Source organism: Talpa occidentalis, unplaced genomic scaffold (genome assembly GCF_014898055.3).
Source record: "Talpa occidentalis isolate TD23 unplaced genomic scaffold, MPIMG_talOcc4v2.1 talOcc4.7, whole genome shotgun sequence".
In the NCBI taxonomy this organism is placed as follows: Eukaryota; Metazoa; Chordata; class Mammalia; order Eulipotyphla; family Talpidae; genus Talpa; species Talpa occidentalis.
In genome coordinates, this window is record NW_023605083.1 from 117,204,597 (window position 1) to 117,226,330 (window position 21,734).

At 56.3% G+C, this 21,734-nt stretch overlaps 2 protein-coding genes across 5 annotated transcripts; both read left to right on the forward strand.

Moving 5' to 3' along the window:
* Nucleotides 1-64: 64 nt before the first annotated feature.
* MRPL10 (mitochondrial ribosomal protein L10) lies at nucleotides 65-5,945 on the forward strand. Its single transcript, XM_037494261.2, has 5 exons — nucleotides 65-130; nucleotides 1,976-2,145; nucleotides 3,838-4,002; nucleotides 4,226-4,370; nucleotides 4,980-5,945. The coding sequence occupies exons 1-5, from the start codon at nucleotides 79-81 to the stop codon at nucleotides 5,234-5,236; spliced, it is 789 nt and encodes a 262-aa protein (XP_037350158.1). The 5' UTR covers nucleotides 65-78; the 3' UTR covers nucleotides 5,237-5,945.
* Nucleotides 5,946-7,497: 1,552 nt separating this feature from the next.
* OSBPL7 (oxysterol binding protein like 7) lies at nucleotides 7,498-20,947 on the forward strand. 4 transcript variants are annotated; one of them, XR_005121924.2, is made up of 24 exons: nucleotides 7,498-7,645; nucleotides 9,002-9,156; nucleotides 9,265-9,390; nucleotides 9,549-9,602; nucleotides 10,176-10,289; nucleotides 10,631-10,741; nucleotides 10,854-10,971; nucleotides 11,549-11,652; nucleotides 11,988-12,080; nucleotides 12,155-12,287; nucleotides 12,369-12,463; nucleotides 12,645-12,740; nucleotides 13,433-13,570; nucleotides 14,139-14,232; nucleotides 15,012-15,259; nucleotides 15,459-15,596; nucleotides 17,857-17,920; nucleotides 18,011-18,089; nucleotides 18,827-18,971; nucleotides 19,069-19,213; nucleotides 19,299-19,425; nucleotides 19,604-19,726; nucleotides 19,884-20,416; nucleotides 20,522-20,947. XR_005121924.2 is itself a non-coding variant. In XM_037493416.2 (23 exons), exons 2-23 carry the CDS (start codon nucleotides 9,082-9,084, stop codon nucleotides 19,990-19,992), a joined length of 2,529 nt encoding a protein of 842 aa, XP_037349313.1. In that variant the 5' UTR covers nucleotides 7,498-7,645; nucleotides 9,002-9,081; the 3' UTR covers nucleotides 19,993-20,947. The 4 variants fall into 4 exon arrangements, 3 of the variants coding, with proteins under 3 accessions (XP_037349313.1, XP_037349314.1, XP_037349315.1); XM_037493416.2 differs by having other exon boundaries at nucleotides 19,884-20,947; XM_037493417.2 differs by having other exon boundaries at nucleotides 19,105-19,213; nucleotides 19,884-20,947.
* Nucleotides 20,948-21,734: the final 787 nt, after the last annotated feature.

Here is a 21,734-nt window from a genome sequence, read left to right on the forward strand (position 1 = left end):
TCCGGCCTCGGAATCCCCACAATCCTCAGCTCCTTCCGCCTTGCTCGCCCCGCCTCCCCGTCGGTGCTTCCGGTGGCGATGGCTGCGGCCGTGGCTGGGATGCTGCGAGGGTGTCTCCTGCCCCAGGCGGGTAAGGAGCGGCCCAGGGTCCTCACGGAGCGTCCGGCCCGTGCTCTCTAGTGCTCGCCTCCCCTCCTCCGCTACCGACTTTCTCCCGGAGTATCTGACCCCAGACAGTTTCCGATGACCCTTGGCCCCTGCTAGATCGTCCGCTCCCTTCTAGTTTCCTGTGACTCCAAACTCGTAATAACCGCAACACGTCAACGACAGCCACACTCTTCCCTGCGCGCCCGTCGCCCCGCCTTTGGATTTCTGTAAAGCCACTTATCTCTTGTTCGCCTCCAGAATTTTTCTTCCTCGGACCACTCTGCCCCGACCTTGGCCCCCTTCTTAAGGTCTCAGCCTAAATGTCACCTCTTCAGGCATTCTCTCTCCGCTCTCTGCAAAGCAGGTTTCCCCCTAAAACTGCACCTGGTATATTGATCCTTATGACCTATCACAATCTGTTATTTTGCATCTGTTTACTTGTCTCCTCTATTAGATTGTAAGCTTTGTCTGTAAGGGCAGAGCCTTGTTTATCAGCATAGCCAGAAGGTGGCCTGGTGCCTGATATTAGTAGCCATGCAGCACATGATACAGGCCGGGCACAGTGATAAATGCTTTACATGCATTATCTCATTTAAATCTTAAAGTCCCCTATGAATAAAATGCATTGATATCCCCTCTTTATGGGGTTGAAGATGAAGAAACTCAAATTTACAGCATTGAGTGACTGGTCCAGGTACAGCCGGTAAATAACAGGAGATATATTGAAATCTGGGCCATCTGATTCAAAGCCCGTATGCTTAACTTGGATTTTATGGTCATTGGTGATAAAATCTCTTACCCCAGCAATTCTCCATGCTCTCTGACTGTTAGATCAACCTTCTAGTTGAACCTTTCCCGGCGATCCCATCTCACTCTTGCAAAGGGCTGAAAGTGGGAAACTAATGTGGGCTCTTTGTCAAGGATGAAGGGGTCACCTGGGCTCAGACTTCGGGGCATGCCTTCTTTTCTGAGGGATGCCTTTCAACTTGAAAGAAGAAGAAGAAGAGTGGATGGAAGGAAAACTTGTTTGAGGGACTGTGAGAGCAGTGTCGTTTTTTTTCCTCTCTTGCTTCATATCATGGGAGAAGGCTTCAGAGTAGTGGTTTTTAAACTTTAGCATGAATCAACATCACCTGGTGGGCTTGTTAAAACACTATTGGCTGGATTCCTCTCCAGAGCTTCTGATTGAGTAGGTCTAAGATGGGCTTTGAGAATTTGTATTTTTACAATTTCCCAGGTGATGCTGATGTTGCCACTTTGGGAGCAGGAGAGTGGCCCACACTTTGGAAGCCAATGGCTTAGACCAGGGCATGGCAGATTATGAGAGGACTGGTCACCATGTTTTAAATAAAGTTTTATTAGAATGCAGCCACATATGTTTGCTTACATATTGTCTATTCCTGTTTCATGCTGCAATGGCAGAGTTGAGTAATAGTGACAGAGACCATATGGCTGTCAAACTTAAAATAGTTACTATGGGGCTATTTAAGAAAAAGTTTATGCAACCCTCTTTCCTTTTTCAAATGTGTTCAAAATACTTTCCTTCTTGTCTTCCCCCCTTCACCCCCATCTTCCATCTTTGCACATAAAAAAGCACTGGGGAAATGGGAACCTCAAAGCATCATCAACTTAGCTGAAGTCATGCATTAAAAGAGAAGGGAAATTTTGGGAATTCAGAATTTCCAGCTGGCAATTTCTTCTCCCACACTGTACCGCGTCTAGCTCTGTGAGCTGTGATTGTCTCTGCCCAGAGGGTGGGCTTTTACTCCATCTGAGGCAGACTAAGGCATCTCACTGAACCGCCATTTCCTCCCCCTCTGCTCTCCAGGCTGGCTGCCCACCATCCAGACCATCCGCCATGGCTCCAAGGCTGTTACCCGCCACCGTCGTGTGATGCACTTTGAGCGGCAGAAACTGATGGCTCTGACTGAGTACATCCCCCCCAAACCTGCTGTCAGCCCAAGTTGCCTTCCACCTCCTCCCAAGCCCCCCCAGGAGGTAAGGAGGAGACTGGGCATGTCACCTGATTGGGGGGTAGGTGGATTAAAGTGATGCCGTCTCTATGGCCATGGTAAAGTTGGGCTCCAGAACACCGTCATCCACATCATTCTTCCCCCCTCAAACCCCTGGGCCAGATACTTTATGATGAAGTCTGCACTTGGTTCTGCATTGGCCTTTTGGGCTCTGGATTTGATGGACCTCCTGAATTTCCTTTAAGCTTTAGTTGTCTCCAAAAATGTGTGAGTAAAAGCAATACAGGCAGGTAGGGGTGGGGGAGAGTAGCTCACCTCTCTTGCTTGGAAAGACTTGAATCACCCACATTTTCCTAGAGAAACAACTAGAGGTTTTTCTTTCCTTAAAAATGAATAGAAATACCGGTGGAGAATGTGTAATGCTGTGGTGGTTTCTATTACTGTAGTAGCTAATAGATTCTGCTGCTGCTCAAGGACTGTTAAACAGACCTCTCCTGCTAGAGACTGGGAGCGGGGGAAGAGCAGCAACAGCAGCCTGTGGGATTTAGCTCAGACACAGAGGAGAGATTCCTCAAGGCCTGATGGGAGGGCAGGACCCACCCATCTGGGTTTTCTCCCCTAAAAGCAAAGAACTATCTGAAACAAGCCCTAAAGGGTAAACCTGTAGAGTGCTTGGCAAAATGTGTTTCCATGCTGGGGTTCTTTCAGCAAGACTTATCTTTTGCCCAGCCAAAATTAATTGGCAGCATTTTCCATGTCATTCAAATGAACGTTGCATACTTGAATGAAATTTTCCCAGTTAAATTTTTGGCCATAATTTTCCCTCTAGCTAGTGGTACATGCTACCTTATAACTATAAAAGAATCCAGAACAGCTCCTTGCTGTAGAACTTTCTGGCATGATGGCAACATTTGACTGTCCAACAGGTTATCTGCCAACTGTATGTGACTCAAGTACTTGAAAGGCTGGTGTGACTGAGGAACTGGAGTCTTCATTTTGTGTTGATTTTAATTGATTTAAATAGAAACAGCACATGTGGCCAGTGATGTCTGTGTTGGGCCAGACAGGTGTAGAATCTAGATTGAGCACAGCAGGGAACCATCCACTATTTGAACTTGTATGTGGTAGAATAGTGCACACATACCTAGTATGTGTTTACTTGTACATATATTTAATTGCAAAGGACACCATGACTTCTAGGTATTCCATTGCTTAAGTAAATTTTACAATCATTGCTGTGCTTAAAAAAAATCTCTTGAAACAGTGGTGATAGAGGTCTGTTATACATCCTCAGGTCCACAGGTTCTCAACTTTGAGAAACACTGTCGTAAGAAAATGAAACCCTGTTCAATGAAAATACCTCAGTCCTGAATGAATACCCCAGAAAAGTTATCTTGGATTTGTAGTTGCTAAAATGATTCAGTTATCACAGGGACCATTGAAGTAATTTTGACAGTTGTCAGATAATGTTGACCAAGCCAGACTGCTGCCCGGTGCTGAGGGCCGTGCATTCTCAGGCCTGGAACAGGTGCTGTACAGGCTGCCACTGTCTAAGGAATGTGAAGGCCTGGAGTGCCATCAGCTCTCCTTCCTGTACCCTGATCTCCCACATTTGGGTGTCACTGGAAGCCCCAGCATCTGTTCCTGAGGGAGGAAGGGATGGATGCGGGGTAGAGAGGCAGCTTACATCCCCTTGATCATCTCTTCCTGGCTTCAGGAGACAGGCCTCATCCGGCTCCTCCGGCGGGAGATAGAAGCAATTTTCCGGGACAACCGAATGATCGCCGTCTGCCAGAACGTGGCTCTGAGTGCAGAGGACAAGCTGCTTCTCCGGCACAGGCTGCGGAAACACAAGATTTTGATGAAGGTCTACCCCAACCAGGTAGGGGGCTTATATGTGTTTTACTTGTGCTCCCCGACCAGCTCAGCCTTGCTCCCGGGATCTGGCGATTCCCTCACCCCCTCTATAGGCAGCTCTCCAGCCTGGTGTCGAAACTGCAATTCGGACAGAGGAGACCCCTGGCTTGCACCATCAGCCTGATGCAGTCTGTGAGCAGGTTTATGGCTCTTCCTCCCCAGCACGCCCCTCCTTCCTGCCTGTCCAGGTCCTGAAGCCCTTCCTGGAGAACTCCAAGTACCAAAACCTGCTGCCCCTCTTTGTGGGGCACAACCTGCTGCTGGTCAGTGAGGAGCCCAAGGTCAAGGAGATGGTGCGAATCCTGAAGACTGTGCCCTTCCTGCCCCTGCTAGGTGAGTGAGCACCCTGCATTGGGGGGTACAGGTGGGGGCCGGGGATGCAGCAGCCCAGTGCCATCCGCTGGCGCGAGTGGGTAAAGCCAGGGACATCCCCTGCTGGGTGGGCCTGAGACAGCAGCACCGTGTGTTGAAGCCTGCCTGTGTTGGCTCACTTCTGCCCCGGGGGGACTAGGGAAGGTGGAGAGGGCTCTGCAGGGACAGGAACGTCAGGCACCTCGAGTCTAGTAATGGGTATTGATAACTGCACGGACAAAAATCGCTTAAAATAAGTAGCCCAAGTAAAGGGGAACAGTGGGCAGCGTTCCCCAGACTCTCCTGCGCATGTGTGCGCACACGCACGTGCATGTAACAGGAATCTGTGTTGATAAAACTTCTCTCCACTGTTCGAGAAAGTTCAGGAAGCTGACTAGTGGGGAGGAGGCCAGGTGGATACATTATGTAAGGGTTTTGCAGTGGGCATTCATCTCAGAGTGGGGTGGGTGGGCCCAAGTGGGCAGGCTGGGAGGTAGAGAGGCGCAACGGGAGCACATTCTCAGGGTAGGAGCATTGTTTTGAAAGAAGAAAGGCCTTTTGGGGAAGCCCCACTGATCTTTTTTCTTCTAGGTGGCTGCATCGATGACACCATCCTCAGCAGGCAGGGTTTCATCAACTACTCCAAGCTTCCGAGCCTGGCCCTGGCACAGGGGGAGCTGGTGGGCGGGCTCACCTGCCTCATGGCCCAAACCCACTCCCTGCTTCAGAACCAGCCCCTCCGCCTGACCACCCTGTTGGATCAGTACGTCAGACAGCAGCCTGAGGGGAACTCCACGCGGCCAGCCCATGGGCAGCCAGACCTTCCCAACCCTGTTCCGGACTCATAGCCAGCCTCTCGTGCCCAGCCTGCCCATAAATGCACTCTGCTCCGTGGCCTGTTGTCCTCCATCACGATATGGAAGAACTGCGGGTGGGGAGTGGCATCCATTACCTGGCTTTCACCGCCTCAGATTGCGCACACTTGGAGGTTCCATTTCAGGATGGAGATTTTAATCACTCTCTTTGTCCCTCGCCTTCCCAGCTTGGGACCTGATAGGAGAAAAGTCTCTTTCAGCTATCCAGGTCCAAGGCAGAGCAGCAGAACAGCGAGCGGAGGCCTTCTGTCTCCTCGTCCACTGTCCTTGCTGCCCGCCCTCCCCGCCCATCCCCTCGTGAGTCTGCCCTGCCACAGAACCCACCCGAGTTATCATGTTAGGTGGCATCTCCTAAGAACCTACCTCGACATTCTCTGGCGTACACTTTTGTGTACCCCTTTATTTCTCACCATGTCACCCCCATTTCAAGAGAGGCACCTAAGGGGTGGAGAAGTTAAATAGCCGGCCCAAGGGCATGCAGTTAGTAAGTGGCAGAATAGGGGCTTGAACCAGGCTCTCTCTGCTCTGACGGCCATGCCCTGGATTGCTACACGGAGCTGCCTCATTAGGGTCCCAGGTGTGCTTGGATGTCCTCTGCCCTCGGGTGTGCCCTGTTGTGGGAAGGTTGGGCATACAACTTTTGATTAAAAAATGCAATTTACTTCCTCTGTTTTGATGAATTTACTTCCCCCGTCTTGCTATTTCCACACTTATTCTCATGGTCATCGCTGACTCTCACTTCCCTTCCTAGATCCTGCCTCTTCTCATGTCCTGTTACCTCCCTGTTACTGCTCCCACAAATGGCATCTCTTACCTGTTTGTCCTGTGGAAGGCAGTTGACAGTGTTGCCCCAAGGCTCACGTCCCTCAGGAGATTCTGAGCAAAAAGCTGGGGGCAAACCAGCTCTATCAGTGAAGGGAACTGTATCAGTGAAGGGAACTGGGGACTTGGAGTAGAAGCTTCCTCCACGCCTCAGGGAACCAAAAGTTCCTAATGAAGGGGAAAGGATACTCAACTGTCCTTGACTGGAGCACATTCTGGATGGATTGAGGGGTGACACGAGGAGGGTGATATTGAACATTCCTCCTGAGCTTGGAGCAGCGCCACAGCATCTGTAGTCCTGGGCAGAGATGGTCTGAAGACACTTCTGTGGCCTGGTCCTGGATCAACTTCCCATAGTGCCCAGCTCTGTGCCATATGCCCAGGGATGCTCAATCAATACGAAGTGATTTAAAAGGCCCTTGGGGCTCCTGAATGCCAGAACTGGCCTGGCCAGTGCTGCCCAGTATTCTCCCTGACTCCCTTGCTACTTGCTAACAAGTCCCTATCCTGGGGCAGCAGGAGCAGTGCTGAGGTTCTGAATGGAGCAGAGTAGGTGTCTCCTGAGACCCTGAAGGGTAAACCAAAGCCTGCGTGAGATGTGGATAGGGGAAGAAAGCTACATCATTTCTGGGTCGCAAGAAGAACCTGCATTGCATCTCTCACCTTCACCCACCATCAAAAACTCGCTTCTTGTTCCAAAAGTGGCTCCACCACACTTAATGCTGGCAGTGTGTTGCACATTTGTTTGAGTTTTAGGCCTTCCAGAAGTGCTGGCTCTTCCTTAGAATTGAGTAACTGAACATGGCACATCAGTAGGGGGCGGAGGGTGGGGAGCGCTCAGAAGGGAGGGAGGGGGACCCGAGTTTGTTCACTGGTTGTCTCATTGCATAGATGCTGCCAGTCCCACCGGTCCTGACCTGGGGCAGCGCCCTAATGACAGCTCTGACAGCTCATGTGGGGTTCGCAGACTGTTCCCCTCCAGCCTTCACTTCTCTGCTGACTATGCTCTTGGCACTGTCTGTGAGGTTCCAGAGGGGCATCCATCCCTTTCCATCAACCTGATACCTTCGCTCGCTGTAAATTTTGCAATCTATTTTCAGATGTAAAATGAGAGGCGGGGGTTAATGAGGAAACGGCCTTGTGTACTAACAGGTCAAGGCCATGCTAGTCTCAGTAAACCCTCTACACTGCTGGCCTGAGGCCAACCGCTCTCCGGTTCTCTGTGATCCATCTGGAACTGTGCCCAGTGGGGGCCAGTGGGGACTGTGCCCCCATTCCTGAGCCACCTCTGCGCTAGGGAGTCCGTTCAGCCCTGAGTCCTCCCGGGAGCAGGGGGGCAGAGCTGAGCGGCCGCCCAGAGCTTGGCGGGAGGAGGGGCCGGGGGAGGGGGAGGTAGGGAGATCCGGCTGGAGGGGAGGCTCCGACTCTCCTTCCTTCCTGGTTCCTGCAGCAGCTGCTGCCACTGCTCAGCTCAGAGAGGAGCGAGAAGGCGACTCGGAGACGGTGACTCAGAGGCAGAGCGGCACGGGCCAAGGAGCACTGACGTCCATGGACCCTGGGGTAAGGGGGCCGCGCTGGCATCAGCTGACTGCCCCGAGAGGGCTTCCTCCCACCTGAAGCTGGTGGGTTTGCACCTCCGGGGACCGGGCGGGAATGGAGGTGGAGTGGGGACACCCACCTGGTTCACCCCGACCCTGCATCCTACTGACAGAGCCTCCCCCAGCCACAAGCAGTGAGGAGCCAGGATCCTGGGGGGCCAGAAAGGGCACAGAGACATCCAAACACTGGAAGAGTTTGGGAACTTTCAATGGCTGAATGCAGGAGTTCCCCATTCGTGCCCCAGTCAACCTCTTGCTGCATGGGCCCCTCAGCCCCGATCTCCCGAACACCCCTGCCCTGGCACGTTCCTGTCACTTCCTGGCCTCAGCAACTCAGGTGCCTGCTAGCTCCATAAAGAGCTGAGCTGTCTCCCCAGCCTTGGGCCAGCCTCGCCCCTCTGGTCCCCTCCCCCTCTCACACATGCAGCCTCATGCATTATTGATCTCCCCGTGGAGCCAGCATGGCCCGGGCTGGTGCCAGGGGTGCCTATGGGCACTGCTGCGGGGCCTGTGCGGACCTGGGCATGTTCTTGGCCACGTCTTCCCCTCCCACAGTGTCTCCATCAGCACAGCCCCCTACGCTGGGTGGGTGGGTGGTCCACTGCAGGAGTCCCACGGACTGGGATGGTAGAAAGGGGATGGCAAGTCTCTGGGAGGGGGAAGGACTGAGGTTTTAAGATGGGACTTCTAGGGGAAATCTTTGATGGGAGGAGGCACAGGACAAAAGGGGGGGCATCTGAGGCCTCAGTTTCCCCATTTAGAGAATGGGAGTCCAAGAACTAGAGGAAATGGAGAACAGTTGGTAGGGAGCTGGGATGAAAGGGCAGATGGGGGTAGGGGGCTCTGCAGAAAGAGTGTGGCAAGCCAGGGTGGACCCAAGGCATGGTGGGGGGTACAGGGGTCCTGAAGGAAGAACTGGATTGAGATCTTGCTTGTCCAGTCTCTGAATTCCTCTGAAGCCTTTTCCTTCACTCCCCTGGTCACCCCCAGGGAAGCCTTCAGAGAAAGCACCAAGTGTTTCCTGGAGCCCAAGAATGTGTGCCCAGGGTGGGGCTGGGCGGGCTTTTCGCGGTTTGCTCTGAGCACAGGGCTGCCTGCCGCCTGCCGGTCCGCCTCTCTGAGCAGTGGCTGAGCCGCTGGGTGTGTGCAGGGAGACTGCTCAGGGTGGGTAGGGTCAGGCTGCTGGAGGGGCTGGCAGGTGAGTGGATGGTGTGTTGGCGCACTCTTATCACAGAGGGTGCCAGAGGGGTAGGAGGGGTCGGAGGCAGAGAAGGTGATGCCAGGGTCTGTGCTAATGGGGTCTTTCTCTTGCCTCCAGGGCCCTCTAAGGACCAGGTGACATCCTTCCCTGTCCACTCTGTTCTACATCCTCAGCAGGGAGTGGCTGCTCCCTTCTCCATGGACTTTCAGGAGAGGGACCCTCCCTCCCTGGCCGAAAGCACTCAGTCTGTAAAGCTCAGCAGTGCCCAGCAGGTCTGAGGGTGGGGGGGACAGGAAGTGGGGGGACACTAGCTTGGCCCAAGGGGAGAAGAAGATGTGGCCTCACCAGCCACTCCCCTGCCTCTCTGTCCTGGACTGCAGGCCTCCGAGCTGTGGGAGGTGGTGGAGGAACCTCGGGGCAGGCCGGGGACTGAAGGGATCATGCCGGAGCGACAGGAAGGCCACCTGCTCAAGAAGAGGAAGTGGCCTCTGAAGGGCTGGCACAAGGTAGGGCGGGTAGGGCAGAGGGAGGGGCCAGATGCTGGGGCTGGATGGGTCATGGGAGTGTTGCTGGGCAGAGCAGGCTGCCGAGGAGAAGAAAAACCCATCTATGTGGTTTCTCTCGCCCCCATACCCTTTTCTTTTGACCACCCGTGGTGCCACAGAGATACTTTGTGCTTGAGGATGGGATCCTTCACTATGCCACCACTCGGCAAGACGTGAGTCGGGGCCCGGCCAGGGCTGTGGGAGGAGTCTGGGCCCAGAATGTCCTGGGCAGGCAAGGGGCTTCCAAAATTGAAATGGACCAGAGCAGGCTCTGACCCCAGGCACAGCAGTGGCTGGGAGAGGGTCTCAGGCAAACGGTTTCCCTGGGCCTCAGCTCTTAGTCTCTAAGATGCGGGAGTGGGCTCACCCATTCGTAATGTCATCATCTTCCTAAGGGCTCTCAGGATAGAGCCTGACACAGAGTGAGTGCCCAAGTAACGGGAACTTGTTCAGCCTCATCCTTGTCCTGTTCCCTTCTTTGTCCTGTCCCCGTGCTGGAAACAAGGACTCCCAGGCCTCAGGGCCCACACTCTGTAAGAGGGTGTTTCTTTCCTCAGCCCTGCCATTCCTGAGGCTGGGAAAGCTTTCCTTTCTCTGGCTCCTTAGTGGAGGTTCTGTGCACAGGAGGGTGACTGGGGCCCTGCTGATACCGTGACTTAGCCCAGAGTGGCCTCAGGAAGATGCTGGCTCTGTGACTCTAAGAGCCTAAAACTACTTGCCCGATCCCCACTAACCCTCCACCCCAGATCACCAAGGGGAAGCTTCATGGCTCCATTGATGTCCGACTGTCTGTCATGTCCATCAACAAAAAGGCCCAGCGCATTGATCTTGACACTGAAGACAACATCTACCACCTCAAGGTGACATTTCTGGAAACAGGTGGTGGCTTAGCCCCCAGCCTGGCAGAGGCTCAGGGCACACAGGAGAGGAGGGCGGGGGCTGAGGTCTGCGAGCCCAAGAGAACTGCCGTTGTAGACAGTGACCCGTGGCGAACCACCTCTGATGGCGGGTATGTGATCAGGCACAGAGCCGGGGCTCAGACACTTGGGGAAGCTGAGTTCTATCTCCCTACCAGGGGCTTGACATGACCTGGCACTTTGGGGAGAGACCTTGCTTTCCTGGAGACCAGAGCCCCAACTTCTTGCTCCCGGAAGGCACTCTCTCCTTACATGCATTTCTCCCGTCACCACCACCTCTGCAGATCAAATCCCAGGACCTGTTCCAGAGCTGGGTGGCCCAGCTGCGTGCTCACCGCCTGACCCAGCGCCTGGACATGCCCCGAGGCCCTCTGCCCAGCTCCACTCACCGGAAGGCAAGAGGGGATCTGGGGTGGGTGCAGTTGACCTGGGACTTTGCGGTGGTGGATTTCGGGTAACTGTGAGGCAAGGGGAGGCGCACCATCCTTGACCCTTGACCTCCCACAGGTTCCTGGTGCTCAACTTCCAGGAGCAGGTGGTACCTCAGCTCTACCTGGCATTGGTGCTCGGGAGAAGGTGTCCTCCTGGCTGAGGGACAGTGACGGGCTAGATCGCTGCTCTCATGGTGAGCCCCCATACTGCCTCCATGTTGAGGCCCACGCTGTCGGTCCAAGAGCCATCAGCAGTCCCAGGGAAAACAATGTCACCTGCCTCTCCACCTCAGAGCCCCAGTCTGATGGGGGAGACAGCTGCTGCCCCTAAGCTGATCGGGTGCTCAGGCACTTGCTGGGGAGCCCCAGTCTAACTGAGCACAGTGGGACTCGTGCCCTTGGCACACAGACAGACACAGGGCCGGAACTCAGGAAAAGCAGGAAGGCTCTGTAAGCCAGTGCGGGGGGTCCTGAGTGGTAGCACCAGGGAAGGGGTGTGCTCTGGAACTGGCTTCTGGAGTGGGGTGCTGTGTTGGCCCTCAGCAGGGAAGGTGTGATCTGGAGATAGTGCCCTTTGGGGAGCTGCACTCTGTGAGCCAGACCAAGGGTGGGAATGTGTTTCTTGTGGGGGTGGTAGGAGGGGGGGTGAAGACAGTGTCAGGATTTCCATAGCTGCTGGGTGAAGTCTTTGGAGGAGGAAGGGAAGCTGAGGAACAGGATCTGCAGTGCCCAGGGAGTGTTGGGAGAGGGACGTCTTCATTGTCCCCACAGAGCTCTCTGAGTGTCAGGGGAAGCTCCAGGAACTACACAGACTCCTCCAGAGCTTGGAGTCTCTGCACCGCATTCCCTCCGCCCCCGTCATCCCCACCCACCAGGTGAGGTCCCAGAGGAGTGGGTCCTGCCCAGGTCTGCTCCTGCTTGCTAGCTTCCTCTCCATCACGCCCCTGGACGTGCCCCCAGGCCCCTTTCCTGGATGGTCACACATCTGCCTCCTGCCTCTCCCCCTTGTCCACACGGCTCAGGGTCATCTTCCTGCCCCTTAGGAGCCGTCCCTTCCTCCTGTGCTCACGCACCTGCCAGGCGTTGGCCTTCCTCACACTCCCTTGCCTCTGTGCCCTCCTCCCTTGCCATCAGCCCTCTCCAGCTTTGGTGGACGCTGTCCATTTCTGCCCCCCCCGAAGAGTAACAGTCCCCCACCTTGACTTGCCAGGCCTCAGTGACGACTGAGAGGCCCAAGAAGGGGAAACGGACCAGCCGCATGTGGTGCACACAGAGTTTTGCCAAGGACGATAGCATTGGACGGGTGAGCAGGCGTGGGCCCAGGGGCTGGGGTGGGCACTCCAAAGGCAGCCATCCCCTCACCCCCTCTCTTCATAGGTTGGGCGTCTCCATGGCTCTGTTCCTAATCTGTCTCGCTACCTGGAGTCCCGGGACCCCTCGGGCCCCCGAGGGCTGCCCCCTCCAGACTATGCCCACTTGCAGCGTAGTTTCTGGGCCCTGGCACAAAAGGGTGAGTGTGCACTGGAGGAACATTGAGAGGGGGGCAGGGAGGGGAGAGGGAGATGATGATAGCCTGGCCCTGCCCCCACAGTGCACAGCTCCCTCAGCAGCGTCCTGGCCGCCCTCACCACTGAACGGGACCGACTGAGGGACCTGCACCAGGGCTCTGAACTGCCCAGGATGGGGGTGAGGCTCGGGACAGGGTGGCTGGCGGGAGGAGAGGGCTTGAACATGAGGACAGTGGGCATGGGGATGACGGAAGGTCTGGATCTGGGGTGAGGGTGGCAGAGGCAGTCCCTGCAGAGAGGAACCTGCCAGGGGAGGGCTTCACCCCGCTGGTGCCCTGTCCCATGCCTGCTCCTTGCAGGTCTCTGAGGCCTCAGCCAGCTCCAGGCGCCTCCACTCACTGTCTGCCTCCTCGGACACCACTGCAGATTCCTTCAGCTCCCTCAATCCGGAGGAGGTAGGGCTGTGGGCACCATTTCTCCTGGGCCTCATCCCCAGGTGAGCAGGCGAGGTTGGTTGACCTGAAACAACCAGGTTGACCTGGTTGTTCAGACCTGGAACAAGCCCCACAATCTGAGCTCCAACCCCTGTCTCAGGCCGTCAGCAGAGGCCGGTCCTGGTCATCCCTTAAGTGTTCAAGTGGACTTTCCCTTTTAACTCAGAGTCCCGTGAGGCAGTGCTCTTAGCCGCAAGTTCACAGATGAGGAAACAGACTCAAAAGATCTACTTGATGGGCCTAGGCTCAGTTGTGGACTGGCTGAGCTGGGTCTTAACAAACCCGGGCCTACTTGTGGATTTGAATTTGGCTCCGCTGCGTGCAGAATCTATGACCCTGAGCCTCAGTGTCCCAATCTGCAAGTGGGGGTGATAATTGCACTTACCTCACAGGGTTAATATTGGGCCTGCTTGAGTTGACCCTGCAGAAGGCCTGGAGCGGAGTTGAGGCCATGCCCAGGAAGGGAGCAATGGAACCTGGGTCCTGCTGTCAGGAGGTGTTCTCCCCATGCTTGTGCCACTGTGTGTTCTGCTCAGCGATTCCCATTCAGATAGAAGTCCCTGGTTACACTCAAGGTTGCTGCCAGGCCATGGGGAGCCGTGCCTGCCTCTTCCGGCTTGGCTTCTGGGGCCTGACCTGTGTCCTGTCCACAGCAAGAAGCTCTGTATATGAAGGGGCGAGAGCTGACCCCCCAGCTGTCCCAGAGCAGCATCCTGTCCCTCGCCGACTCCCACACAGAGTTCTTTGATGCCTGTGAGGTTCTACTGTCCGCCAGCTCTTCTGAGAATGAGGTGAGGCAGGAGGGAAGCTGGCTGAGATGGGAGAGACCCTGAGAATATAGGGGATATCCAGAGAGATTAGAATTTGTAAATTCCCAATTCCTTTCCAACTGCCTCAGCCACCAGCGCTGGAAACATGTCCAAACCTGCTGGTGTGTGGCCTGCTCAGAAATCCCTCCTGTGGACCCTTCTTCCTATTTGACATGCTTTATCCCCCAGGGGCAGCAGGGGGCTTCTGAGACCATTGCCTCAGCTCTACTACCATCCTCTTCCTGGGACCCCTTTTTAGCCTCAGCACTCACCCCCAGACCCTGAGTCGCAGTAATCCCCAACTTCCCTTGTATCTCACTAAGTCCCTGAGCTTTTTTCCCCCGACTTGCTGAGGTCAGGCCCTCCCCCTCCCCGCACATCCTGATGCCAGGTGCCCCAGGGCAGTGCCTTAGGGCTTAGACCCCCAAATACATTCTCTTCCCCTTCCCACCAAAGGGCTAGCTGGGCAGAGTCTTGACAGGCCTTGGGCACTGCCTAGCTGCCCAGGGGGAGGCCTAGTCTGCCCGGCCTGTCATCTGTTCCGGCCCAGGGCTCAGAGGAGGAAGAGTCGTGCACCAGTGAAATAACCACCAGCCTGTCTGAGGAGGTGCTGGACCTCAGGGGAGCAGAGCGCTGTCAGAAAGGTGCCAGCCAGGGTGTGGGGGCTGGGGGAAGCTGGAGGTGGGCAGAGGAACTCGGTGGGTCCATGGCCCAGGCCTCTGGGAAGACAATCCCTTGTTATGATCATTGAGCTAATACGGCTTTGGACACTGTTTCCAGAGGTGACCCCAGGAGGCTGTGAGCTGTAGAATATTCCAGAGTGACTGGGGGGTGGGATTGGGGGCCCAGGCCCTCGGGCTAGCCTCTGTCACACTAGACCAGGAAGACTCTCAGAGGGCCTGATAGGCAGGAAGAGCCCACTTTGCCACTTTTTAGCAGTATGGCTTCAGACATGTCATTTGACTACTTAGCTCGTTTTCTCATCTGTAAAACAGGCTGAATAATCTGCATTCTGACATGGGGTTCTGCATTTATGAAAGGGAATAGAGGCAAGGGTGGGGACTCAGGAAGGGCTTCTGGGATACAGGGTTGTGGCAGTGAGAATTGTCCCAAATACCCTTCAGCCCCATGGCCCTGGGAGCTCATTAAGAGTCAGACCCTTGGGCCTCCCCTGGTGGCGCAGCAGTTGAGCGCTGGGCTGCGAGGCTGCCCATAGCCTCTGCATCGCGAGGGTCCCACAAAAAAAATAAATAAAAATAAAAAAAGAGTCAGACCCTTGCCACCCTGCCCACGTGAGTGAGGGCCGGACCTGGGAATGAGTATCCCTGGGAGCACCTCGGGAAGTGGAAGCCAGGACCTGGGCTGGCCTGGCTACTGTCTGGATGCTGGTGCCCAGAGGGAGAGTGACAAGCTGGGGCCCCAGGGGGGTGTGTTCCAGGGAGAGCTGCAGGGCCTCCCCGCCGCCGCTGCCTGCCGGCGGCCAGTGGCCCCGGGGCTGACGTGAGCCTGTGGAATATACTGCGGAACAACATCGGCAAGGACCTATCCAAGGTGTCAATGCCCGTGCAGCTCAACGAGCCACTCAACACTCTGCAGCGCCTCTGCGAGGAGCTGGAATACAGCAGCCTCCTGGACCAGGCCAGCTGCATCGCTGACCCCTGCGAGCGCATGGTACCCCACCCCACCCTGCCAGGGCTGCCTCTCCCCCACCCCTGGGGTCCTGTCTCCCAGAAAGCCCTACTGGGCTCTTCCTTGCTGCTGAAGTTCTACCCCAGGACCCCAGTCCTTGTTTTCAGTAGGGTTGCAGCCCCTTCTTGGGTCCTCGACCCTGAACCCCCAGGACTGGCTCTGTGCCCTTCCCCCACAACAGGTGTATGTCGCCGCCTTCGCAGTCTCGGCCTATTCCTCTACCTATCACCGGGCCGGCTGTAAGCCCTTCAACCCTGTGCTGGGGGAGACCTACGAGTGTGAGCGGCCTGACCGGGGCTTCCGCTTCATCAGCGAGCAGGTAGGCGACTGGGACCAGGGGGCACTTGGGCTTCAGGGCATGAGGGGAGAGCACCAGCAGTTGGCTCATGCCAAGCAGCATGCCATGGGCAGAGCTCTCTGCTTGAGAGCTCCCTGCTCAGTGTGGGAGGCCGGCCAGAAACAGCTGCTGCGCCCTGTTGTAGAGCCGGGGTCATGCAGGCTGGGAGGGCCATTCACTTCCCTCTGGGAAGGCCTGCTCCGGAGGTGACCTCCAGCTCAGTCTTAGAGGATACACTGGAGTCCAGCTGCCAGGAGCACAAGGCGGCAGGGAGGATGGGATGTTGCAATGTGTGGAAATTTAGACATGGGGCTGGAAGACGAGACTGGGTCAGGCCCGGAAATGCCTGTAGATGTTAGGAGGGTTTTTTGTTCATTATTAAATCCTGAAGACAGTGGGGAGTCACTGGAGTGACCTGCTTGGAGGTGGTTTCATAAGGGACCCTCAGTCCTTGAGGGTGTGGGTGGGTCAGAGGAGGCCCTCGGGAGCCCGTTCTACTAGCAACATAGGGGCTGGTGTGGACTGGGGGAACCTTTCATCCAAGAGCTATTTATGTGTCCCCCTTGACAGGACCACAGGGGATGTCCTTCCGAGCGAGGGATGGGGAGGTGGTTGACGAGAGGGAGAGGCCTGGTGTGCCCTTGGATTTCACAGTGGGGGGATTTGGTGGGTGCATGGCAATGCCGCTTAGCAGATGGAGAGTATGTGAGGTAGGTGGCTGAATTAGGGAGATTCCTTGTCCACATGGGCTTCCTTGTTCCCTTGGCTTCCAAGAGGAGATGTCCAGGAGGCCCTGGGGCCTGCAGGCCTGAGTTCCTGGGAGAGTCTGGGTGGCGCTGACTGATCTGGACACCTAGATGGCAGATGAAGTCACAAAGCAGCCCCAGGAGAGGGTGTGGGGAGGAGACCGGCAGGGGAAGCGTTCCTAGGTGAAGGGGGAGGACTTAGGGCGGGTGTGAGTGGCTTCCCGGGAGAGGAGGTTTCAGACAGAGGCTGGGGGCAGAGCTGGCTTACAGTGGGTGTAAACTGGAAGTGAAAAATTAGATAAAATAGAGAATAATGTAGATTATTTCTAAAAATTTTACCATGAGAGAGAGGGAGGCAGTGGGCAGAAAGGGGGGTGAGGTAGGGGATAGAGTTGAAGTGATTTTGTTTGCTTCGACTTTACATGTTTTTGAAGACATGGCTAAAAGCCCACACAGTACAATAGTGTGGACAGCACTCAGGGCGTCGTCTGAGGGGACACCACTGCCAGGTTTCTTCCGTGCATAGGTGCACGTCCAGAAAGGAAAGGCTTACTCTTTTTTAAGATGGAAGGAACAGGAGAGATTTCTATTTGGAGAGAAAGAAATATAGAAGGTGTGGGGGGGGGTGGAAGGAGGAGGGGGCCCAGGGGAGCCCATAAATCTGTGAGGAAGTAGAAGGGGCTGCTGGCTCCTGGTGTCCGACCACTCTCTGGTTGTGGATTGAGAGGATGGCTTAGGCCCAGGCCCTGGGAGGTGGCATGTAGGGATGTGGACGGTGCAGTCAGAAGCGTCCCAGCGGGTGCTGTCCGTATGTCTAGGCTGGGTAGGATGGTGCCTAAGAGCAAGGAGCCCGGGCTGCAGGGAGGAGGCTGGTGCTGGGAGTTGTGTGAGGGGTGGCAGCGGGTTGTCGAGGGTACTGCTGAGGGGGTGGAGGTGACGGAGCAGTCTCAGCTGGGAGGGAAGGAGAAGCCAAGATGGGGTTGACAGGCCGAGACAAAGCTGGTACCAGAAGGAGCTGTGGGCAGCAGGGAATGGGGAGCAAGGCAAGGGCAGGCTGTGGCCACTGGAGCTCAAGGCTTCAGGGGCAGAACAGCTCCAAGGGGGACAAGGGGGACAAGGCTCTCCTAGGGGGCGGCTGCAGGGTGATGACAGCTTTGGGGGAGAAGCTGGTGGGGGAAGAGGCCCCTCAGGAGAGGGCTGGCTTTCAGGTAGGGCTGGGTGGAGGCACCACCTGCCTAGGGGCTTGAGCAGGGCTTCTGGGAAGTGCCTTAGCAAAGCTGGCAAGGAGGGCTCAAGGGCAGAGAGTGAGAAAGAGAACTGTGGGAGCCTTGGAGGAAAAAAGGATGATGGAAATGGCTGGAGGCCAAGGATGACAGACCTGGAACTAACTGGTCTTCTGGGTCATAGGGGAACTGGGGATGGGGGTAAGGGACTTTGGGGGACCTCGGGTCAGGAGCAGGCCCCAGGTCCTCAGGAGACCGTCTTTGCTCACCAAGGTTTCCCACCATCCCCCCATCTCGGCGTGTCATGCGGAGTCTGAGAACTTCATCTTCTGGCAAGGTGAGGGGGGCCGTGGTGCTGGGGGTGAAGGGCAGATGGGGGCTAAAACACTCTGGTCTTATCTTTGCTTATCCCCTAACCCAACTCCAGACATGAAGTGGAAGAACAAGTTCTGGGGCAAATCCCTGGAGATTGTGCCTGTGGGGACTGTCAATGTCAGCCTGCCCAGGTGAGTAGGTGGGCAGCCAGGCCCACCCACAGGCCAACCACCAGGTAGGGGTGGGAGGCAGCAGGGAGAGGAAGGAAGGGCTGGCTGGCACTGCTAGGGGAGGGCAGCATCTACATTTTACACCTGTATTTGCAGCAGTGGCCGATAAAGAAATGTGAAAAAAATCTTAGAGCTACAGAGCTGGAAGGGCTCACCGAGATCAGCTGATTCAGTGGTTTTCACACTTTTGGGGCCATGATTCACAGTAAGAAATGCATTTGAGATTTGAAGCTAGCACGCACACACACACACACCCCCCAAAATGATTTCAGAACAATGGTCACAAACCACATTTGAAACATCCTCATTGAGCTAGTTACAACCAGAGAGGGGCTTGCCCCACCCGGACCAGCAGCTCGCTGGGGCCTGGTGGGTCAGGGGAGATCCTTGACTTCAGAGTTACAGGTCTGTCTGGGAGTCTTGGCACTGCCACTTAATAGTTATGCAAACAGCAAAAAGACAGCTGCCTCCAAGTCTCCAGTCTGTTCTTCAATGACAGAAGAGGAGTAAGTAGGAGTGCGGCGTACACGGATAGTATATGTGCCCTGGCCGCCCCCACGGCAGCGGGAACCGAGGGCCGGAGCCTGTCTGCCGGGCTTCTTCTATGTAACCTGCTCTGGCGAGACACGCTCCCTGGCTCAGGGCAGCCCCCACTCCTCAGGCTGGCCTTCTGCCCTGCTTTGCTGTCCCTCTCCCAGGTTTGGGGACCACTTTGAGTGGAACAAGGTGACGTCTTGCATCCACAATATCCTGAGCGGCCAGCGCTGGATTGAACACTATGGGGAGGTGCTCATCCGGAACACCCAGGACAGCTCCTGCCACTGCAAGATCACCTTCTGCAAGGTGGGCATGCCCCCTGCCCCACCCACCTGCCCCCAGCAGCTGGCCCTGGGGATGGAGCTGGGACACCTCCCTAAGCCCCCTGCCCCCCCAACGCCAGGCCAAGTACTGGAGTTCCAACATCCATGAGGTACAGGGCGCCGTGTTCAGCCGGAGCGGCCGCGTCCTCCACCGACTCTTTGGGAAGTGGCACGAGGGGCTGTACCGGGGACCTCCACCTGGTGGCCAGTGCATCTGGAAACCCAGTAAGTGGGGAGGTCGAGAGGGCTGGGCAGGGCTGAGGGCAGCTGTGGTGCCGTCCACCTGCCTCAGCCCCTGGCCTTCCCCCAGATTCAATGCCCCCAGACCATGAGCGAAACTTCGGCTTCACTCAGTTTGCCTTGGAGCTGAATGAGCTGACGTCAGAGCTGAAACACTCACTGCCTTCCACAGACACGCGGCTCCGGCCCGACCAGAGGTCAGTGCCAGGCGAGCGGTGCCTGAGCCACCAGGCTCTTCCCCTCTCCGTGTGGGCTTCCCAGTAGAACCGGGACCGTGTCCTTTGCTCACTTACCTGTTTGGGGGCAGAGCTGGGCAGGAGACAGAGGCCTTGGGGGGCTTGGAGGGGATGGTTCCGCTCACCAGTGGATGCCTAGGTACCTGGAAGAGGGGAACATACAGGCCGCTGAGGCCCAGAAGAGAAGGATTGAGCAGCTTCAGCGAGACAGACGCAAAGTGATGGAGGAGAACAACATCGTTCACCAGGCACGCTTCTTCAGGTGCCTCCACCCTCCGCCTGGCTCCGCCATGCAGCCCCTCCCTCCTCCCCTGCAGCCCCTTCCCTCTTTGGGTGGGGCAGGCAGTGGGAGCCGGTGTTGTAGGCCCTTCAGCCTTAACTGTGAGTGCTCACCTTCCCTTTCCACACCCCCTCCCCAGGCGGCAGACGGACAGCAGCGGGAAGGAGTGGTGGGTGACTAATAACACCTACTGGCGGCTGCGGGCTGAGCCGGGCTATGGGAACCTGGATGGCGCTGTGCTCTGGTAGCCCTGGCCCCGGGGCAGGAGGCTCGGTTCCTCCCTCCTGCCTCCACCCCTACGGACACACGGGCAAGGCCAGGCTCCCCCACTCATGCCCTGGAAGCGGAAGGGGCAGCCCTGGTTCTCACCCCCTCCCCTCTGCTGGCCAGAGGGGCTGCATCTCAGCCTATTGCCAACCCATGTTTGGGTGGAAAGCAGAATCTGTGCTCCCCCAGTCTTGTTGCCCCAGACAATCGGCATGTAAGACCCATCTTGCTCTGTCTTTCCCCTCCTTTCCTCCGGTGTACTTGGGGGCGATGCCAGGCTCTCCATAATCTATCTGTTCCCCATTTCAGTGCCTTCCTAGGACACAGGGGACTCCTCGATACTCCCCAGTCTCCCTATGCCCAGGGCTCTGGCCCCAGCTGTGAGGGTGGATGTGTGAAAGAGAGGTGACAGCCTTTTTCCCTTCCCCCACCCCTCCCTGTACCCCACCTCTAGCATCTCCTCCAGGCCCTGGTGTCCCAGTAAGTCTCCCTTTGCTTGGTCCCTGGCAGCCTCTTCCATCTACCTGGTCCCTGCCCCCCAACTGCAAACAGCCTGCAGCTTCCAGCTCCTTCCTTGGTCCTCAAGTGGTTTCCTTCAGACTCAGCTCATTGAATCCCCCCAGAGCCGACAAGTCCTCTCCAAGAAGCGAGGAGCAGACTAAACAGATGGGGCGCCTGGCCTCAGACCTGCTGGGAGTGTGTGAGCACACGTGAGGGTGTGTTTGTGTCAGAGCACATGTGTTTGTGCGCATGTGTGTCCGTGTGTGTGCCCGTGTGCCCGTGTGTGTGCCCGTGTACTGCTCGCAGGCGAGCAGATTCCTAATGTAGCCCGGATGCCCCTGCTGGGTGTCCACCACTGTTGCTGCTCATTCTCGCACAGTCTGCCTCTGATTAAGGTGAACTGCTATGACATTCCAAGCTCCAATAAAGACCGTTCCGAACATTGGCCTTTGTGCATTCATTTAAAAACACAGAGGCGGGCCTCCCCGGTGGCGCAGCGGTTGAGCGCTGGGTTGTGAGGCTGCCCGCAGCCTCTGCAGCGCCGGTTCCATCCCCGGCTGCTCCCCGGCCCCCAGAGGAGGGTCCCACATGGCGCGCAGACCTCTCCTGCCACCCGCTGCTCCCCTCAGCAGTGTCCTTCGGTCCTTCTGCCTGCTCTGCTCCCCGCTCTGGCTCTGGTGAATTCTCTCCCCCTCCCGCGCTTCTGACTGTACTCAGTGCTTGTATAAATAAATAAAAATAAATCTTTAAAAAAATAAATAAAAAAAAAAAATAAAAACACAGAGGCTTCGGCCTCCCTGGTGGCGCAGCGGGTTGAGTGCAGGCTGTCCACAGCCTCTGCAGCCAGCCAGCGAGGGTCCCACATGGCGCAGCAGACCTCTCCTGACTCACCCGCTGCTCCCCTCAGCAGTGTATTTCAGTCAGTCTGCCTGTTCTGTTCCCCGTTCTGTCTCTGGTGAATCCTCTCACCCTCCCGCGCATCTGGCCTGTACCCCGGTTCTTGTGTAAATAAATAAATCCCTAAAATAAATAAATAAATAAATGAAAACACACAGGCTTAAGCTCAGTGAAGGCCTGTAGGTGCCCACGCACTGCCTATAAATGATGTCATCTCCCACCCTTCATCCTCACACCCTGTCAGTCCAACCTCAAGTGTCTCTCAGCTCTGTCCCCTCTCTCCACTGCACCTAACTTAGGCCCGGCCCATAGCAGCCTTCGCTTG

Bases quoted from the DNA above. Each gene is read 5' to 3' on its own strand.
- MRPL10 (XM_037494261.2), top strand. From the start codon at position 79: ATGGCTGCGGCCGTGGCTGGGATGCTGCGAGGGTGTCTCCTGCCCCAG. The intron at 131-1,975 runs GTAAGGAGCGGC...TCTGCTCTCCAG, and splicing joins GTGTCTCCTGCCCCAGGCGG to GCTGGCTGCCCACCATCCAG. The intron at 4,371-4,979 runs GTGAGTGAGCAC...TTTTTCTTCTAG, and splicing joins GCCCTTCCTGCCCCTGCTAG to GTGGCTGCATCGATGACACC.
- OSBPL7 (XM_037493416.2), top strand. From the start codon at position 9,082: ATGGACTTTCAGGAGAGGGACCCTCCCTCCCTGGCCGAAAGCACTCAG. The intron at 12,081-12,154 runs GTGAGCAGGCGT...CTCTCTTCATAG, and splicing joins AGGACGATAGCATTGGACGG to GTTGGGCGTCTCCATGGCTC. The intron at 17,921-18,010 runs GTGAGGGGGGCC...ACCCAACTCCAG, and splicing joins GAACTTCATCTTCTGGCAAG to ACATGAAGTGGAAGAACAAG.